The following is a 13,602-nucleotide window of genomic DNA, read 5'->3' on the forward strand; positions in this document are numbered from 1 at the left end:
AAATGAAGACTCCGAGCTGTCTCGATTGTAAAAAAAAAAATAACTTACCAGGTGGTCCCGGAGGTCCAGGCGGTCCCTCGAAGACTCCGGTGGCGAATGGCTCGCCGTTTATCGACGTCGTCAGTCCTCGCTCGCCCTTGTCGCCCTTGTCGCCCTGCGGATGCCAAAAAACACAAGAGGGAATTAGTCGATTTTCACGCTCGATATTTACGTAAGGGGGTGGGGGTGAAAAATGAGTACGAGAAGATTTCTCGATAATTATGTCGAAGAGCACCAGAATAAATGTATGTAAGTGTAAACAAATATCTACGGATTATGTATAACTTTAGACTCACACAGAAAGTACGATAGATAATAACCTTATTTCCCAGAGAAGAAAAGAGATACAGTCGTTTCATCTACGTCAGTTAAATGAGAATGTTTTTCGGTACGTTAATAAAAGTCGCACAACGAGTACTATATTTTCATCGGTAAAGAGATTGCCAAGAGCTCGATGCTCGACGCACTTTCGTTTCGATCAAGCGATTTCAATCAAATATAGTGAAAGAACATTAATAATGTTACTCTCTACGGGGCCAATGTACACGGAAAAGAGATACTGTGCGTGGAGCTTGCACATGACAGCATTGAAAATTGCTAAAACTATCCACCATCGTTCGCAGTATATGAATTATTTTTTCCGCGGTATCATATAGAGGCCATTTAAACCGTACGGAAACTCAAGGCAGCGCAATGCACGGCCAATCAATTCACACAAAAGAATCGCATTGTAGTAGCTGCATACACGAGTATTTATAGAGAGAAATCGACCACGGGTCCGTTTAAGTACAAACACGTGCTGCTACTGCTGCTGTACGTATATAATGCGATTCGTCGATAAGCGCGCACGAGGCGGATTAAATAATAGTCCGTACGTTACAAAGTACCGAATGCCTTTTGTTAATTAGACCGAAAGAGCCACGCTAATTCTCGGAGGTGAACGAGCGCGCGGAGAGTTAATTTCGTATATATATTGGCAAAGGAAGAGAGCGGAATCGATGACATCGAAAGATTGCCAGCTGCGTTGCATATAGCCGCGAGGTTGATTTCGCGCATTGCAGCATCTCGTTTGTAAGCGGCTCGTTGCTTTAATATATAATGAAAACACGTGGTGGCATAACTTCGGTATCTGATGCGACCGTGCGCGCACCGGACATTTTTATGGCGCGTTAGATTTTCTTTCGTGAGCGAGGCATCGCGATGATACACTGCACTACTACTCGTAGGACCAAGGACTATCCTTCGTTTATTTCTGCTCTTTTGAATTTGGAGCGTACGAATTTATTAGCCGTGCGTCCGATAAGGTACGTGGAAATGCAAGAAGAAAGAGTAATTGGACCGACACCGGAAAAGCTCTACCGATGACTAGTTGCGATACCTCATGTGTTGTTAATTTTTTTTTTAATGCACACATTTTTTTCTTTACAGAGAGAGGTCAAGAGGCTATATCTATTAGATAAAGCACACAGGATATTACAAATTTTCTATGTTATAGAATACTAGAGTATCATTAGTAACGAATTATCCCAACAAAACCAAGTATTTTTTTCAAAGTAATCAAATCTCACAGGTAATCCGGGGAGTCCTGGTAAACCTGGTGCACCGTATCTTCCTTGTTCTCCCTAAGAAACAATAGCATCAGAATATCGTGTGTATTGTGTCAAGTGGTGATGATTTTATTATTATTATTATTTTTTAATTAATTTTTTCTTCACAACGACGCCTGAATCTTTTAATAAAATGTACCGTTGCTATTGTGCAGCTTCAATCAAATCAAGACCAGCGCGGCAAACGGGAAAGATGAAAAAAAAAAAGAAGAAAAAAAGAAAAAAAAGCACGTCTTGATTACCTTTGCTCCTGCGATGCCCGCTGGTCCTTGAGGTCCCTCGGGACCCGCCGGTCCTGGCGCGCCTTTTTCGCCGGCGGGTCCGACTTCGCCCGGCGGGCCCTGCCTGCCGTCGCTTCCGGATTCTCCTCGATCGCCCGAGGGTCCCGGTGGACCGGGTGGACCTGGCTCTCCTTGCTCGCCCTGCGATTTCATATACAAAATGCTTTGATCAGATTCTCGGGATCGATTGATTTTTCTCGATAAAGAGTGAGTGAAACGAGGCATTAACGAAGACTTTGATTTTTCGCTGAACTTATGCGGCATTTTACAGTTGCCGAATGCATGCGAATTATTTTTTCAACCACAAATTTACAGAACAATAAGATTTCGAACGGTTATATATTTCAGAGTAATTTGAAAACGAACAATTAATAAAAAAAGAACATGAAATTTATCAGAGAATTTAGAAATTCATGCGTATTGTTAGAACAAAGTTTTGAATTTAGTTACTTTAAAAATTATCATTTTCAATTTTAAAATGAACAAGTATATAAATCAGAAGTTTATAAATCAAAAATTATTCATTTTTGAAAACAAATCTATTTGAAATTGAACTCAAAGGTTTATATTCGTACACATGCAAAAATCATGTTTAACTAGAGTAAGCAGTAAATAATTTTCTACGAAATCTTCACACTCAACATCAAGTAAAAAAAAGTTATCAATGCATCATGCTATCGGACGACTAAATAAGCTTTACATTTATCGTTTATTTTTTTCATTGGATCTGGTACGTATGAAACAATTGACAAATTCATTTAATTACACGTCATTATTTATGTTTATGATCTTTTATCCAATCAGTTTGAATTAAAAATTTATTTTCAATAAAAAAAAACTGGATGTGTCTTCGGTATAGGAAACTTATTATAATCCAGATTTGAAAGTTAAGCGAACTTACTTTAAGCGTAATGATCTGCGCTGCGCTGATATTAGCACCCAGCTCCTTAAGTTCCTAGAAAGTATGCCAACTACTGGTAAAAACTAAATTTCTACGACACAACTTAATAAAATTAATCAACTTAAAATAAAATATGAGGTCAGGAAGTAAGGTATAGGAGTGAGGTTTTCCACGTTTGTGGCAGCTACGTGAGGATTTGACTTCATGTCAAACAATACTTTTTCGTTACATTTTGGATTGCAGGGTGCAAATGTTTTTTTTAGACGTACCATTACCAATCAAAATATTTTGACAGCTAATCGGGACCATATTGAATGTAAAAAACTTTTCACTCTTATGGGAACAGTTCAAATCGAACAGTGTATATAGAAATATTCATCAAATAATCCGAAACGGAAAAATTAAACAAACCTGCATGCACCAAATATAAAAACTACGAGCAAAACATGCATAACAGATCAACGAAAATCCTAAAAAACGGATCCGATACATATACGAAGATTTTTTTGGGATGGAGTACAAATCAAGAGATAATTCAGAATAAAATGATTTTTGAAAAAATCATCGCTACTGATGTAAGTTGTACACCTACACCGAAATTACAAAAACAAACTAATAATTAACATCCATCTATATGTTTACTTTCAGTAAAAAAAAAACCATATTCGAAAGAAAAATTACAACGTACAACGAAAAAGCCAGAAAAAACCAACTAATCGAGCGATTTCTGCCGTCGATTACCTTTAGCGCGACGATTTCCGCATAGCCTAGCGTTCCGCCGCGCAGTGTCGTCACCGACCTCTTTAAACCCAATCCCTGTGCATTGACCCGTAAATGAAAAAAAAAGTTTACTTATTTTTGCTGTTTACATTGTACACATTGGATATTAAATCAGATGAGAGAGAGAGAGAGAAAAACCAATAATTTCTTTGTACGACAAAGGCGCAAATCCTTGTATTCAATGAATATTCTTTGTCTGAATGAAAAATACATGAATGAATAAACTTGTATAAAATAAAAAAAGATTAATTACTCCGTATCGGTTTATGAAGCACTCAAATGAATAAAATAAAAAAGGTTAATTGAGTTACCGGTTTTGCGAGCAATTTTTATCTCATTAACGCGTTTTAGTGCGAAAGGCACTTTCATAGGCGTATCTTTATCATCGGCAATTCGTTTAAGCACCGATCGATTTTAACCGCGAATCGATTACGCAAACTCACTACTGGATACGCTGCGGCAAATAAATACTATATATAGTGAGCAAACATACAAGATCTATCGTGCGAATTAATAGCGGCGATTACATCTGTACGTAAAATCGCACAACTTTGATGTTTCTCGGATGCGCATTGATATATAAAGAAGCTTTTATTTCTTTTTTTTTTTTGCTCTTTTGAAGTAATCTCTCGAGATTATTATTTATAAAAGGCGTGACCGTGCCACACAAGAGTTAATAATGTGCAGTGCTGCTGTGGCAAACAACGACAATTTGTATTAATGTAATGGAAATTTTATTCATGATCTATCGTAAAAAAAGGGTTGCGGTACAGTAGATGGAAAAGTGCAAAAACTATATTATGGATAGAGTTCGAACACAAGATATATGTATGACGATATCATTGTTTTTGCTTTCTAGACAAGGTGAAATTTTTAGTTAAAGTGTCAATTTTGTTTATTAATTGATGATAAAATATTCTTCTCAAAAATTAAATTAACTACTTAACTCTATTTTAATTATAAAAATTTGATAGATACCTTTACAGCGGAGAATACATCGAATCCTGGATTTCCAAGCTCTCCTTTTTGTCCTTTATCGCCTATCCGTCCCTGTGTCAATCATAATTAGCGATCGATATAAGCTTTTAATATTTCAGAACATATATTTTAAATATAAAGTGATTTTCACTTTCTTCGTTTTAGTAGTCAATTATTACATTTTTTAGCGTTATTTTATCTACGAGTTAAGCAAAAGTTCGACTTACCGGCTCTCCTTTGGGTCCATCCATACCAATAGGGCCCTGAAATAAGGAAAATCTTAGAATTCAGGTTGGTGTGGAATTTTTAAGCAATGTTGAAAATGTTAATATTATAGCAAAATCTTAAATACTTCAAAATTCATTCATGAAAACGCTATCAAAAAAAAAAAATAATCGCACAACGAAAAAGTCTGTTAAAATCTAAAAGCAATTTACAAGCAAAAAATCGGTAAGTAAAAATATTATCAATTATGTATATGCCTTCAAGTACGTGATCATATTTGTATACAACGGCAATGCAAGAAAAAAATGAGATATTTTAAAATAATTAACTTCTTGACAGTTATCACCATGCGCCACCATCACCATCTTAATTTGTCTGAAATAAAAATATTTTGTTAGGTACATTAATTCTGTTCTTGTTTGTAACGCAAGGATAATTAGACCCACATACCATAACATTTTTGAGTAATATTACACATTATACCTTATGGTATTATATTTTATTCGGATTCATGTGAAAAAAGTTATACTGTATTGTATAATAATTAATACGGGAGTATTACTTGCTATTATACTTGAAACAAGAAATTTAACGAGATCAAACGATTTTTATTCTCGTAACTCTCTGTTTTATGAATATAATTATTATTTCTTAATTGTTTATCGTATTGAATATTTAATAGTTTTTAGACACGTTAATATTAACGTTGAAAATCTAAATTTGTTTATTTTATTAGAAAATTTATTTATACGATTTCATAATCGGATTTTAAGATTTTTACGTGAACTTTGAGTTATAAAGAAAGTTGCGTGATTCCTTTAAATCCGTCAGCTTTCTCGTTTATTTCTGGAAAAATCTTTTACATAACAGTGTATTTATGATGTTCTGCTATCAATTGTTTTTTTTATTAACTATTTATCAATAGTTTTAATGAAAAACGTTACTGAAATTTTTTAAATAAAATTTACTGTTTGAAGTGAATATGAATAAGCGGATGATGAATGAACAGTATTTTGTAACTGTAGCGCGAAGTTGATGAATGTTAGCTTATACCATGATACATTGTATATAATTATTCAATACTTTTTTGAGAGAATCCGAATATTGGATTTTGACAAATGAGGTAATTTTTCATTATAACGCGTAAAAATAAAAACTACATCAATTTACATCTTGTTTCGAAAACACCTTGTTATATGAATTTATGATATGCAAAAACAGCAAGGAATTTAATATTACTTTTGGTAATTTCAAAAATTATAATATAACCCGTTCGTAATCGTTTTTATCATTTCACAAATGTGTTTTGTACATAGAATAAAGATTTTTTATATCAATTAATAGAGAATGTATTGAAAGTGATACTACAGGTTTCCCAATATTCGGATATTACTACTTAAAAATCTGAATAGTCCATTTTTCAGATATTTTTGAATGATCTCGGGGCTCATCATTTGCTCAATAGAAAAACCATTCTACATAGTCATCATATAAAAAAATTACTTTACATCACAGCTAGAGGAAAGTAAGTAATCGAAAAACCAAAAACCAGCAATCCATGTTATTAGCAATCATAGGTTTTGAACTTATCGAAGAAAATGTGAAAAATATAGAATTTTTTAATCATTGCATAGTGAAAAAATGAAAAGTTTTTAAAGCATTGGATAATTTTCTAAAATAGGCCGCGGAGTAATGATCATTGCTTATTTAAATGGAGTGATCGGATAGAAATAAAGGATATGAAACTTGTCAAATAACAAACCGGGAACCCAGGATAGCCGCGACGTCCGTCGGGTCCCTGCAACAAACCATCGTAACAAATTTCATACAAAACGATTTTGATAACCATTTTTGGGCTAAATTTATTTAAATGTTTTATTATATTATCATCTATTTTCTGTTACCAAAGATATCTGTTTATAAGATTATATTTAGTAAAATTTTAATATTGATTGTATGATTGTACAAATATTCATTATTTTCGAGAAACATTTCATGGAATCATTTTTTCAATAGTATCGAATTAATTCCGTAATAGCATAGTATGACCGTGTAATTCAGCATGTCTTTATGAAAAAGAGTTCTAATTACTTCAGATAAGTAAATACTTAAGATAATTTTGATAATCAATCAAAATTTTTCGGATTTTAATTTAAATTTCTACACAATTTTTAACTCAAATAACATATATTTTCATTGTTGAAGAATTTTATCAAAGTAATATATAATTGCAGTGAAATATGTTTGAAATGTCGATAATTGTATACTAAATTTACATTAGAGAGGATTCCACGCAACTAAAATCAACGAGTGAGATTTTTATTAAAACGCACTCGGCCGGTTCTCATCAACGACTGTTTCATTTCTATGTGTAAACAACGTCAAAGGATTTAATACAATGTGGCAAAACTTTTTATTATTTACGTTATAACATGCACATTTTCATAAAATGTGCCCAAGATTACCTAATAATACCTGGCTTCATTTTAATCCACGTACGCGCGTTGCTTTGTTATCAGCTTTTTCACAAGTTTCTTTTAGAATTTTAATTACGGTCTGTGTCTTCTTTATTTTTAATTAAAAAATGCACATTATGAATTATGAAAATATTTTTATTTAGCTCGATGAAATATTGAGACCTCAAAGCTGTTAGGTCATTTAAAAATTCTCAAATTTAATGAAATTTTATAATCATTTGTTGTAAATATTTTCTTAACATTGGTAACTATTTTTTCTTACAGTTTTATAATAGATTGACTTTTAATGAATTCTATTATGCTTTGTTTAAAATATTTTATTCTATTTATATTTGTAGTTTTTAAAAAGTCTCTTTCGAGTTTATTTATGTGGATACTATATACTTGTCATTGAATTTGTATACGTAAATATTGTTATAGCATGTGAGATTAAACGAGATTCTGGAATTGATGTCTACTTTAACTTGTTAATCACTATTTGGAATGTATTTTTTCCCAAAAGTTCAGATTTAATTTATTTAAAATTGATGTTACATCATTCTTACCATTGGTCCTAATTCGCCAGGATCACCTTTGAGTCCCTGAAATATGTAATTAATTGAATCAATTTTAAAAATCTTGTGTGATACACGTTATTATACACCGTTAACCCTTTTGTTTTATCCATTTTTCACTTGCACTGTCAGTAAGTGTAATCTAGTATTTGAAAGCATATTTCAACCTTTAAAATTAAGTTTTTCGATATAAAATTGTTAGTAATTTGTAAGAAAATGAAGCAAAATTAGAAACAAATAAAAAACCAAAATACCGGAAAACCATTCATGCCCGATGTACCAGGAGCACCCTGAAAGAAGTATTGTTAAATATCATTGTTAAAAGAAGGTATTTTTTTGTCCCCAGATACCAGCTAGGACGATTTCATCTAATTCGTTATTCATTGCATATTCCGAAGGTAAAACGGAATTCCATTAAATTTCTCAAAAAATTAGTCTAAAATTGGATGTAAATAATAAAAAAAGCCATTGTCTTCAAACTCAAATTTCTTTTGTAAATTACTTTTAACTACAAATTTAATCCTACTATATTAGTATATCTAGTAAATACTTTTATCTACTCTTTATAAATCATAAATGAAAGAAAATCTATCGAATCAAATTGTTATTAATCAACAAAGGAAAAGGACAAATGATATGCATTACATGACTTTCAAGCGTCAAAACATTACAAAGTAAAGTCTACAAATTGATAAATAATATTCAATATTTCAAGAGTCCACACATATGTTTTTTTGAAATTTTAAAAACCTTTACCCAAATACAAAAGCATTCAATGCTTACGAGTATAATAATATTAAAAATAAATAAAAGTATCAACTTACCGGCGCACCCGGTTCGCCTGCATCTCCTTTTTTACCCTTTTTGCCGCGTTTGCCAGCTGGTCCTGGTGGTCCTGGTGGACCTGTAACATCATTAAAATGTTTATATTAATGAGAAAGTTCGAGGAGACAGCATCTTTATTGACAAGTTGTTGCATTCTCATTTACAGTACTTATTTATATAATGCAAAAAACATCTTGCACAATTGTAGTAAAAATTAGAATCAAGTTTAAATTACTCGGAGCAATATTAATTTTCAAAAGAAATTAACCGCTGAAATGCTCATGGCATAATCAGCGGAAAACTCGGATACTGTCGTCTATCATTGAAACGATTTTGCCGTTCATATCGCAAAGCTGCGTGTATCGATTTTTTCCGCTCTTACTTTTTGCGCTCATCAGTATAACGTGTAGTGAAATGAGATAATGATAAACGTTCTTTAATCGTAGCTGCTTGACTCTCGTTTTACGTCGGGGCACACGGCAAAGTGCAAAAGAAAAAGAAGGAAAAAATGTTCGTCATTAAAGAGCAGAGAAGAGGGTGGCGCGCAACTTCCGCGTACTTACTACTTTTTAACACAAGACTTGCCCGGACCTTAAAAGGCAACATAAACTTCATTAACTTTCATTCTCATTTTCTAGTCATCTTCACTGTGCTACCGCTGCTCCGCGCGCTACAACAACCTTTTATTTCCATTTTTCAAGTTGTTTTTTCTTTGCGCCTCTGTGTGTGTGTGTGCTTGTGTGTGGATGTGCACCAGTTTTGCCTCTAGAAAGTTTGCTATTTCTTGGAGTCTGCTGCTGTTTCATCTTTGAAACGCTTAACAAGTACAATTGCGCGCGCCGGACTAGCTGAAATCACTTGAAAGCTTTAATTTTTAACGACTTGCTGCGTCGCAAAAATATTTTGTCTTGCATCGATATTTTCAAAGCTTTTTTAAGCTATCTTAGAGCGTCTGTCTTTATTCGTCGTTAAATTATTTAAAAATTGATTGAAAGTCACGAATTAAAGTTAATAATTTCAGTTTAATTCGTACTTGTAACCATTTCTTCACTCCGATTCATTTGCATCTCAAGAGATTTGGAATAAGCAGCGATGAAAATTCCACCCTTGCCACATTTCGCGCGCAGCTCGAATGGAAAATTGATTTGCATAGGCGATTCCGATTATTATTCAGGTTGTTATCGAGACTACTATTTTAATTGGCGTCTTATGAATAAAAATCTTCTCGACTCTACTTTTTGTTCGCCAAGAATTATTTTCAATATTTATCAGAGCGCGTTGACGTTTTATTAATTTTCGTTTCCTCGAGCGCGATCTCAATTAAATCATTAGCGAAAAATATTGTTCAAAACTGGACGCAAAGTTATAAGGAAGGATAAGGTCGTGCTACGAGTCTCGCAGGTACACCCGTATATAGGAAAAATGCTTTTAATTAAAGCGACGCAATACCCGAAGGAAGCAAAATATGTCTAGACGAAAAAAGAGGAGCCCACCGCAAATGACTGCTAAGCTGCGAGGGGGTATGCCGATATATATACGTACGCTCATTCAGCAACAGCAGGAGTGAATTCTCGATCTTTATCCGTCGAAGAAAGATAGATCTTATTTTCTCTCGACGATCTAATCGAGAGAAGGAGCCGGCCCCCACGAGTGCAGCAGCAGAAACTCCGTACGCTCGTGAACCGGCATTTATCCTCGGGCTGTCGGCGCGGCGGCGGCGAATCTCGTAGCTCGAAAATTCAATTCAAGTCGCATATATGTATATATGTATGTAGGAGACGAGGATGGCGTATTTTAGAGACGAGACTCTTAAAAAACTCAGGTTCGGTATCTTGCGTTTGCTCGAGCGGCTCTTGACTTTTTTTCTCCGTTTGTTTTTAACTATGTGGCTAAGGGGGATATTATAGAAAAATTTTGAGCGATACGCGTTGAATGATATATCGTTTCGATCGTTTTGCTTCGGTAGATTGATTATCGTTTCACGCGAAAAAGTATATGAAAAAAAAAAAAAAAATAGATAAACCAGTTGCATAAGAACCGATACAAGTTAAATTTGAATGTTCAATTCAACCAAAATGTAAGAGGTATCTAATGTTCCACTGTATATTAGACAATAAAATCACTATTTTTAGCCGTAAGAAGTTTCACATCGAAAAAAAAGGCAAGGATTAACTTTGAAACGATCTGCTGCTGCGATATAACGTTTTCATTATGTTGTTTTGTCGAGCAGAGCATGATCATGTCGTTTGAAGGAATCAGTGTCAGTTTATTGTAATGCGCCAAGGCGCTCGACTTATGACACTCGAAGCGCAGCAGCAGCAGCAGCAGCAACAAACTGGTACAGGCAGATACACGACGTCAACTCGTCAATATCGAATTACTCTCTCTCTCTATCTCTTTCTCAGGCCTGCGAGCTGAATGTCACGCTGTAAGGCGAGGATAATATACAGAAAAAAAAGAAATCAGAGTGTCGAGACGGCGATATTTTTTCTGCATAATACAAGTGTATACGCGCCTCGCTTAATAAGAGGATTATGTATAGTCCCTTTATTAAGTATCTTTTCGTGTCGTTACATTAGAGCGCAATAAACGCGGTGAAACTCGAACTCGCCATGCGTGCACAATGTGTATACACTCTAACACGACCGCAACAGTCGTCGTCTTACATTATCCTTCGTAAGCTCGATAGAGAGCTTTTCGCATAAAATATGCCATCGACGTGTGCACGCACCAAGGTGAATCGTCGTATCTGAAAAATCGCATCTCAAGAATATGATATTTGTACTACTATTTCATTAAATATCGCTTGAAAAATTATGTATTACGCGCACTCTAAAAAGTACAAAAGGACTCGTCACATAGAATTCATATTTTTTTCATCTCACGTGCACTAGCGTGTAAACGTTATCGTAGTTAACTGGCGAAGATAGCAGCCGACTCTCTCGAGTTTGAATCTTGATAAGCTCGATCGTCGTGCCTGAAGTATGTATAAGTAAGCGCGCTCGCACGCAGACGCAACTTGAACCCTTTTAAAAGTTCTTCGTATGAAATTCAGCATCCCTCGCTCGTATTATATACGTGGATGGACGCTCGCTGCCGCGCACACACGTCTCGCAGGAATATATATCCTCTCTCTCTCTCTCTCTCTTGCATGTTACGTCACGACGAATACGTATATATATATATATAAGAAAGGATTCCCTTGGCGGATTTAACTCGCCCGCTCGAGTCTTAGGCATTCGGTAGCATAGGCCTTATTCCTCTCTGTACATGCATATAATACACTTGTGTATACCTGTGCGCGCACGCACACACACGTGCCCGACGTCGTCCTCACCTACTGCTGTCATAAGTCAAGCCGATGAATAGGCGAGATTGTCGAGAGCCAAGGAACTTTTTTTTTCTTTTTTTTGAAACAAGCGCGCGCCTCTGTCTACGTTTTCAGGATCGTTTTTCATGCGCTCGCAGTGAATTTCCTTTCTTTCTTTCGTTTCTTTCGCGCGCGTGTATGCTACATGATTGACGATTTATTCCGCGTTTTTCCTCCCCTCTCCCAAAGAGCGCAAAACTTCATTGTTTCTCGCGCAGAGAGTTTTCTGTACCGTATCTAATTTTTTTTTCTTCTAAATATAGTTTTCATTACTTCGTAAGGGATTAAACGGGCATCACCGAGTTCGCTCGCGGTCTCAGACAGCCAGCAGAAAAATTATCCATTCATAAAAATCAAGTCGTCCGCGAGGCATTAAAAAGTTGCACTATCCGAGCGCGTCCTTCCGCATGCTCGATAAAGTCCGCAAAACCTCGGACTCGCGTGCGCCTATAATAAATATCGTCTCGAGCTTGCGTTCGCAATAACCCTTGAGAGGCTAAAAATTGTTCCTTGATAAAAACTCGACGACGACGACGACGTCGTTGAACTCGGGTCGCAGCAACGATCGAAGCTAGACGTGTGCAGATACTTATTCTATACGCAGCGTTATATATTTATGTGGTGATTTAATATTCGAGGAAACTTTTTGAGCACGCGAGAAAAGCGACGGTGTTTTTATAGCATGCGGACAAATTCAAGAGTTTCGTTTTATAAATGGAGAAACAAAATCTCGATCGAAGCCACCGTCGCATCTAAGTATGTGGTAACAGCTAAAGGAGATTTTATTACGTACGCTTAGAATACAACGAGAAAATTAAGACACTTATTAATGTTCATTATTCGTATAATAGCGAATTTGGATTGGAAAAGATCGATGCAGTCGAGCGAAAGGGGAGTGTTTCACGGACCTGATTAAAGAAGAAATTAATTATAGTATATCTATAAAACTTATCTATTTCTATCGTGTGATTACAATTTCATCGTCACTCGCCACCTAGCGTTCGATGCCATAACAAGGTGACGGTATGTCAAAATGTAAACAAAAATACATCAACAACGATATTCATCGTTATATGAGCACTGTATATACAAGCGTTAAACGAATTGATTACTATCTCATGGAAATTCATTCCCGTTCCGCACGCAGCAGCAGCAACAGCCGCTTTGATGTCTGCGGGCCTCGGGTCTAATTGCTTCTATTAGTAATGGGTTCGCCGCTCGGAAGTTATGTACATGTGTCTTAATACAAACGCGCGCGCGCGCGAACGTATAGATAAACGAAAATGGAGTATTTATAAGGGGGCAGGGGGGACGCAGTGTAAATATACGCGAGCAGAGCTCGTTGCAGAGAGAGAGAGAGAGAGGAGAGAGAAAAAAATATCCCTCTAGCGCTCTAGAGCGTGTGCATACATACCGTACACACATATATGTATACCATATCACCAGGCTGACAAACTGGTTGCTTTTCCTGCGAGCTCTTCCCTACCTCGCTTCTATACTCTCCGAAGTCGCACGGAGACTCATTTAATTACAGGTCCGTCGCATCGAGTTTCTCAAATCCGCGC

General features: G+C 35.5%; 1 protein-coding gene across 1 annotated transcript in view; it reads right to left on the minus strand.

The window, feature by feature from the left end:
* Positions 1-13,602, minus strand: part of LOC106658083 (collagen alpha chain CG42342) — a 69,867-nt gene that overhangs the window by 37,647 nt on the left and 18,618 nt on the right. The window contains exons 3-11 of the mRNA XM_023462917.1: positions 8,667-8,746; positions 7,834-7,869; positions 6,574-6,609; positions 4,814-4,849; positions 4,587-4,658; positions 2,829-2,882; positions 1,889-2,068; positions 1,608-1,661; positions 49-154 (exon numbers count right to left, since the gene is read on the minus strand). Of these exons, the coding sequence (XP_023318685.1) occupies positions 49-154; positions 1,608-1,661; positions 1,889-2,068; positions 2,829-2,882; positions 4,587-4,658; positions 4,814-4,849; positions 6,574-6,609; positions 7,834-7,869; positions 8,667-8,746 (654 nt within the window). The remainder of the gene's footprint in view (positions 1-48; positions 155-1,607; positions 1,662-1,888; positions 2,069-2,828; positions 2,883-4,586; positions 4,659-4,813; positions 4,850-6,573; positions 6,610-7,833; positions 7,870-8,666; positions 8,747-13,602) is intronic.

This window comes from Trichogramma pretiosum, unplaced genomic scaffold (assembly GCF_000599845.2).
Source record: "Trichogramma pretiosum strain Unisexual culture from Peru unplaced genomic scaffold, Tpre_2.0 scaffold144, whole genome shotgun sequence".
In the NCBI taxonomy this organism is placed as follows: domain Eukaryota; kingdom Metazoa; phylum Arthropoda; class Insecta; order Hymenoptera; family Trichogrammatidae; genus Trichogramma; species Trichogramma pretiosum.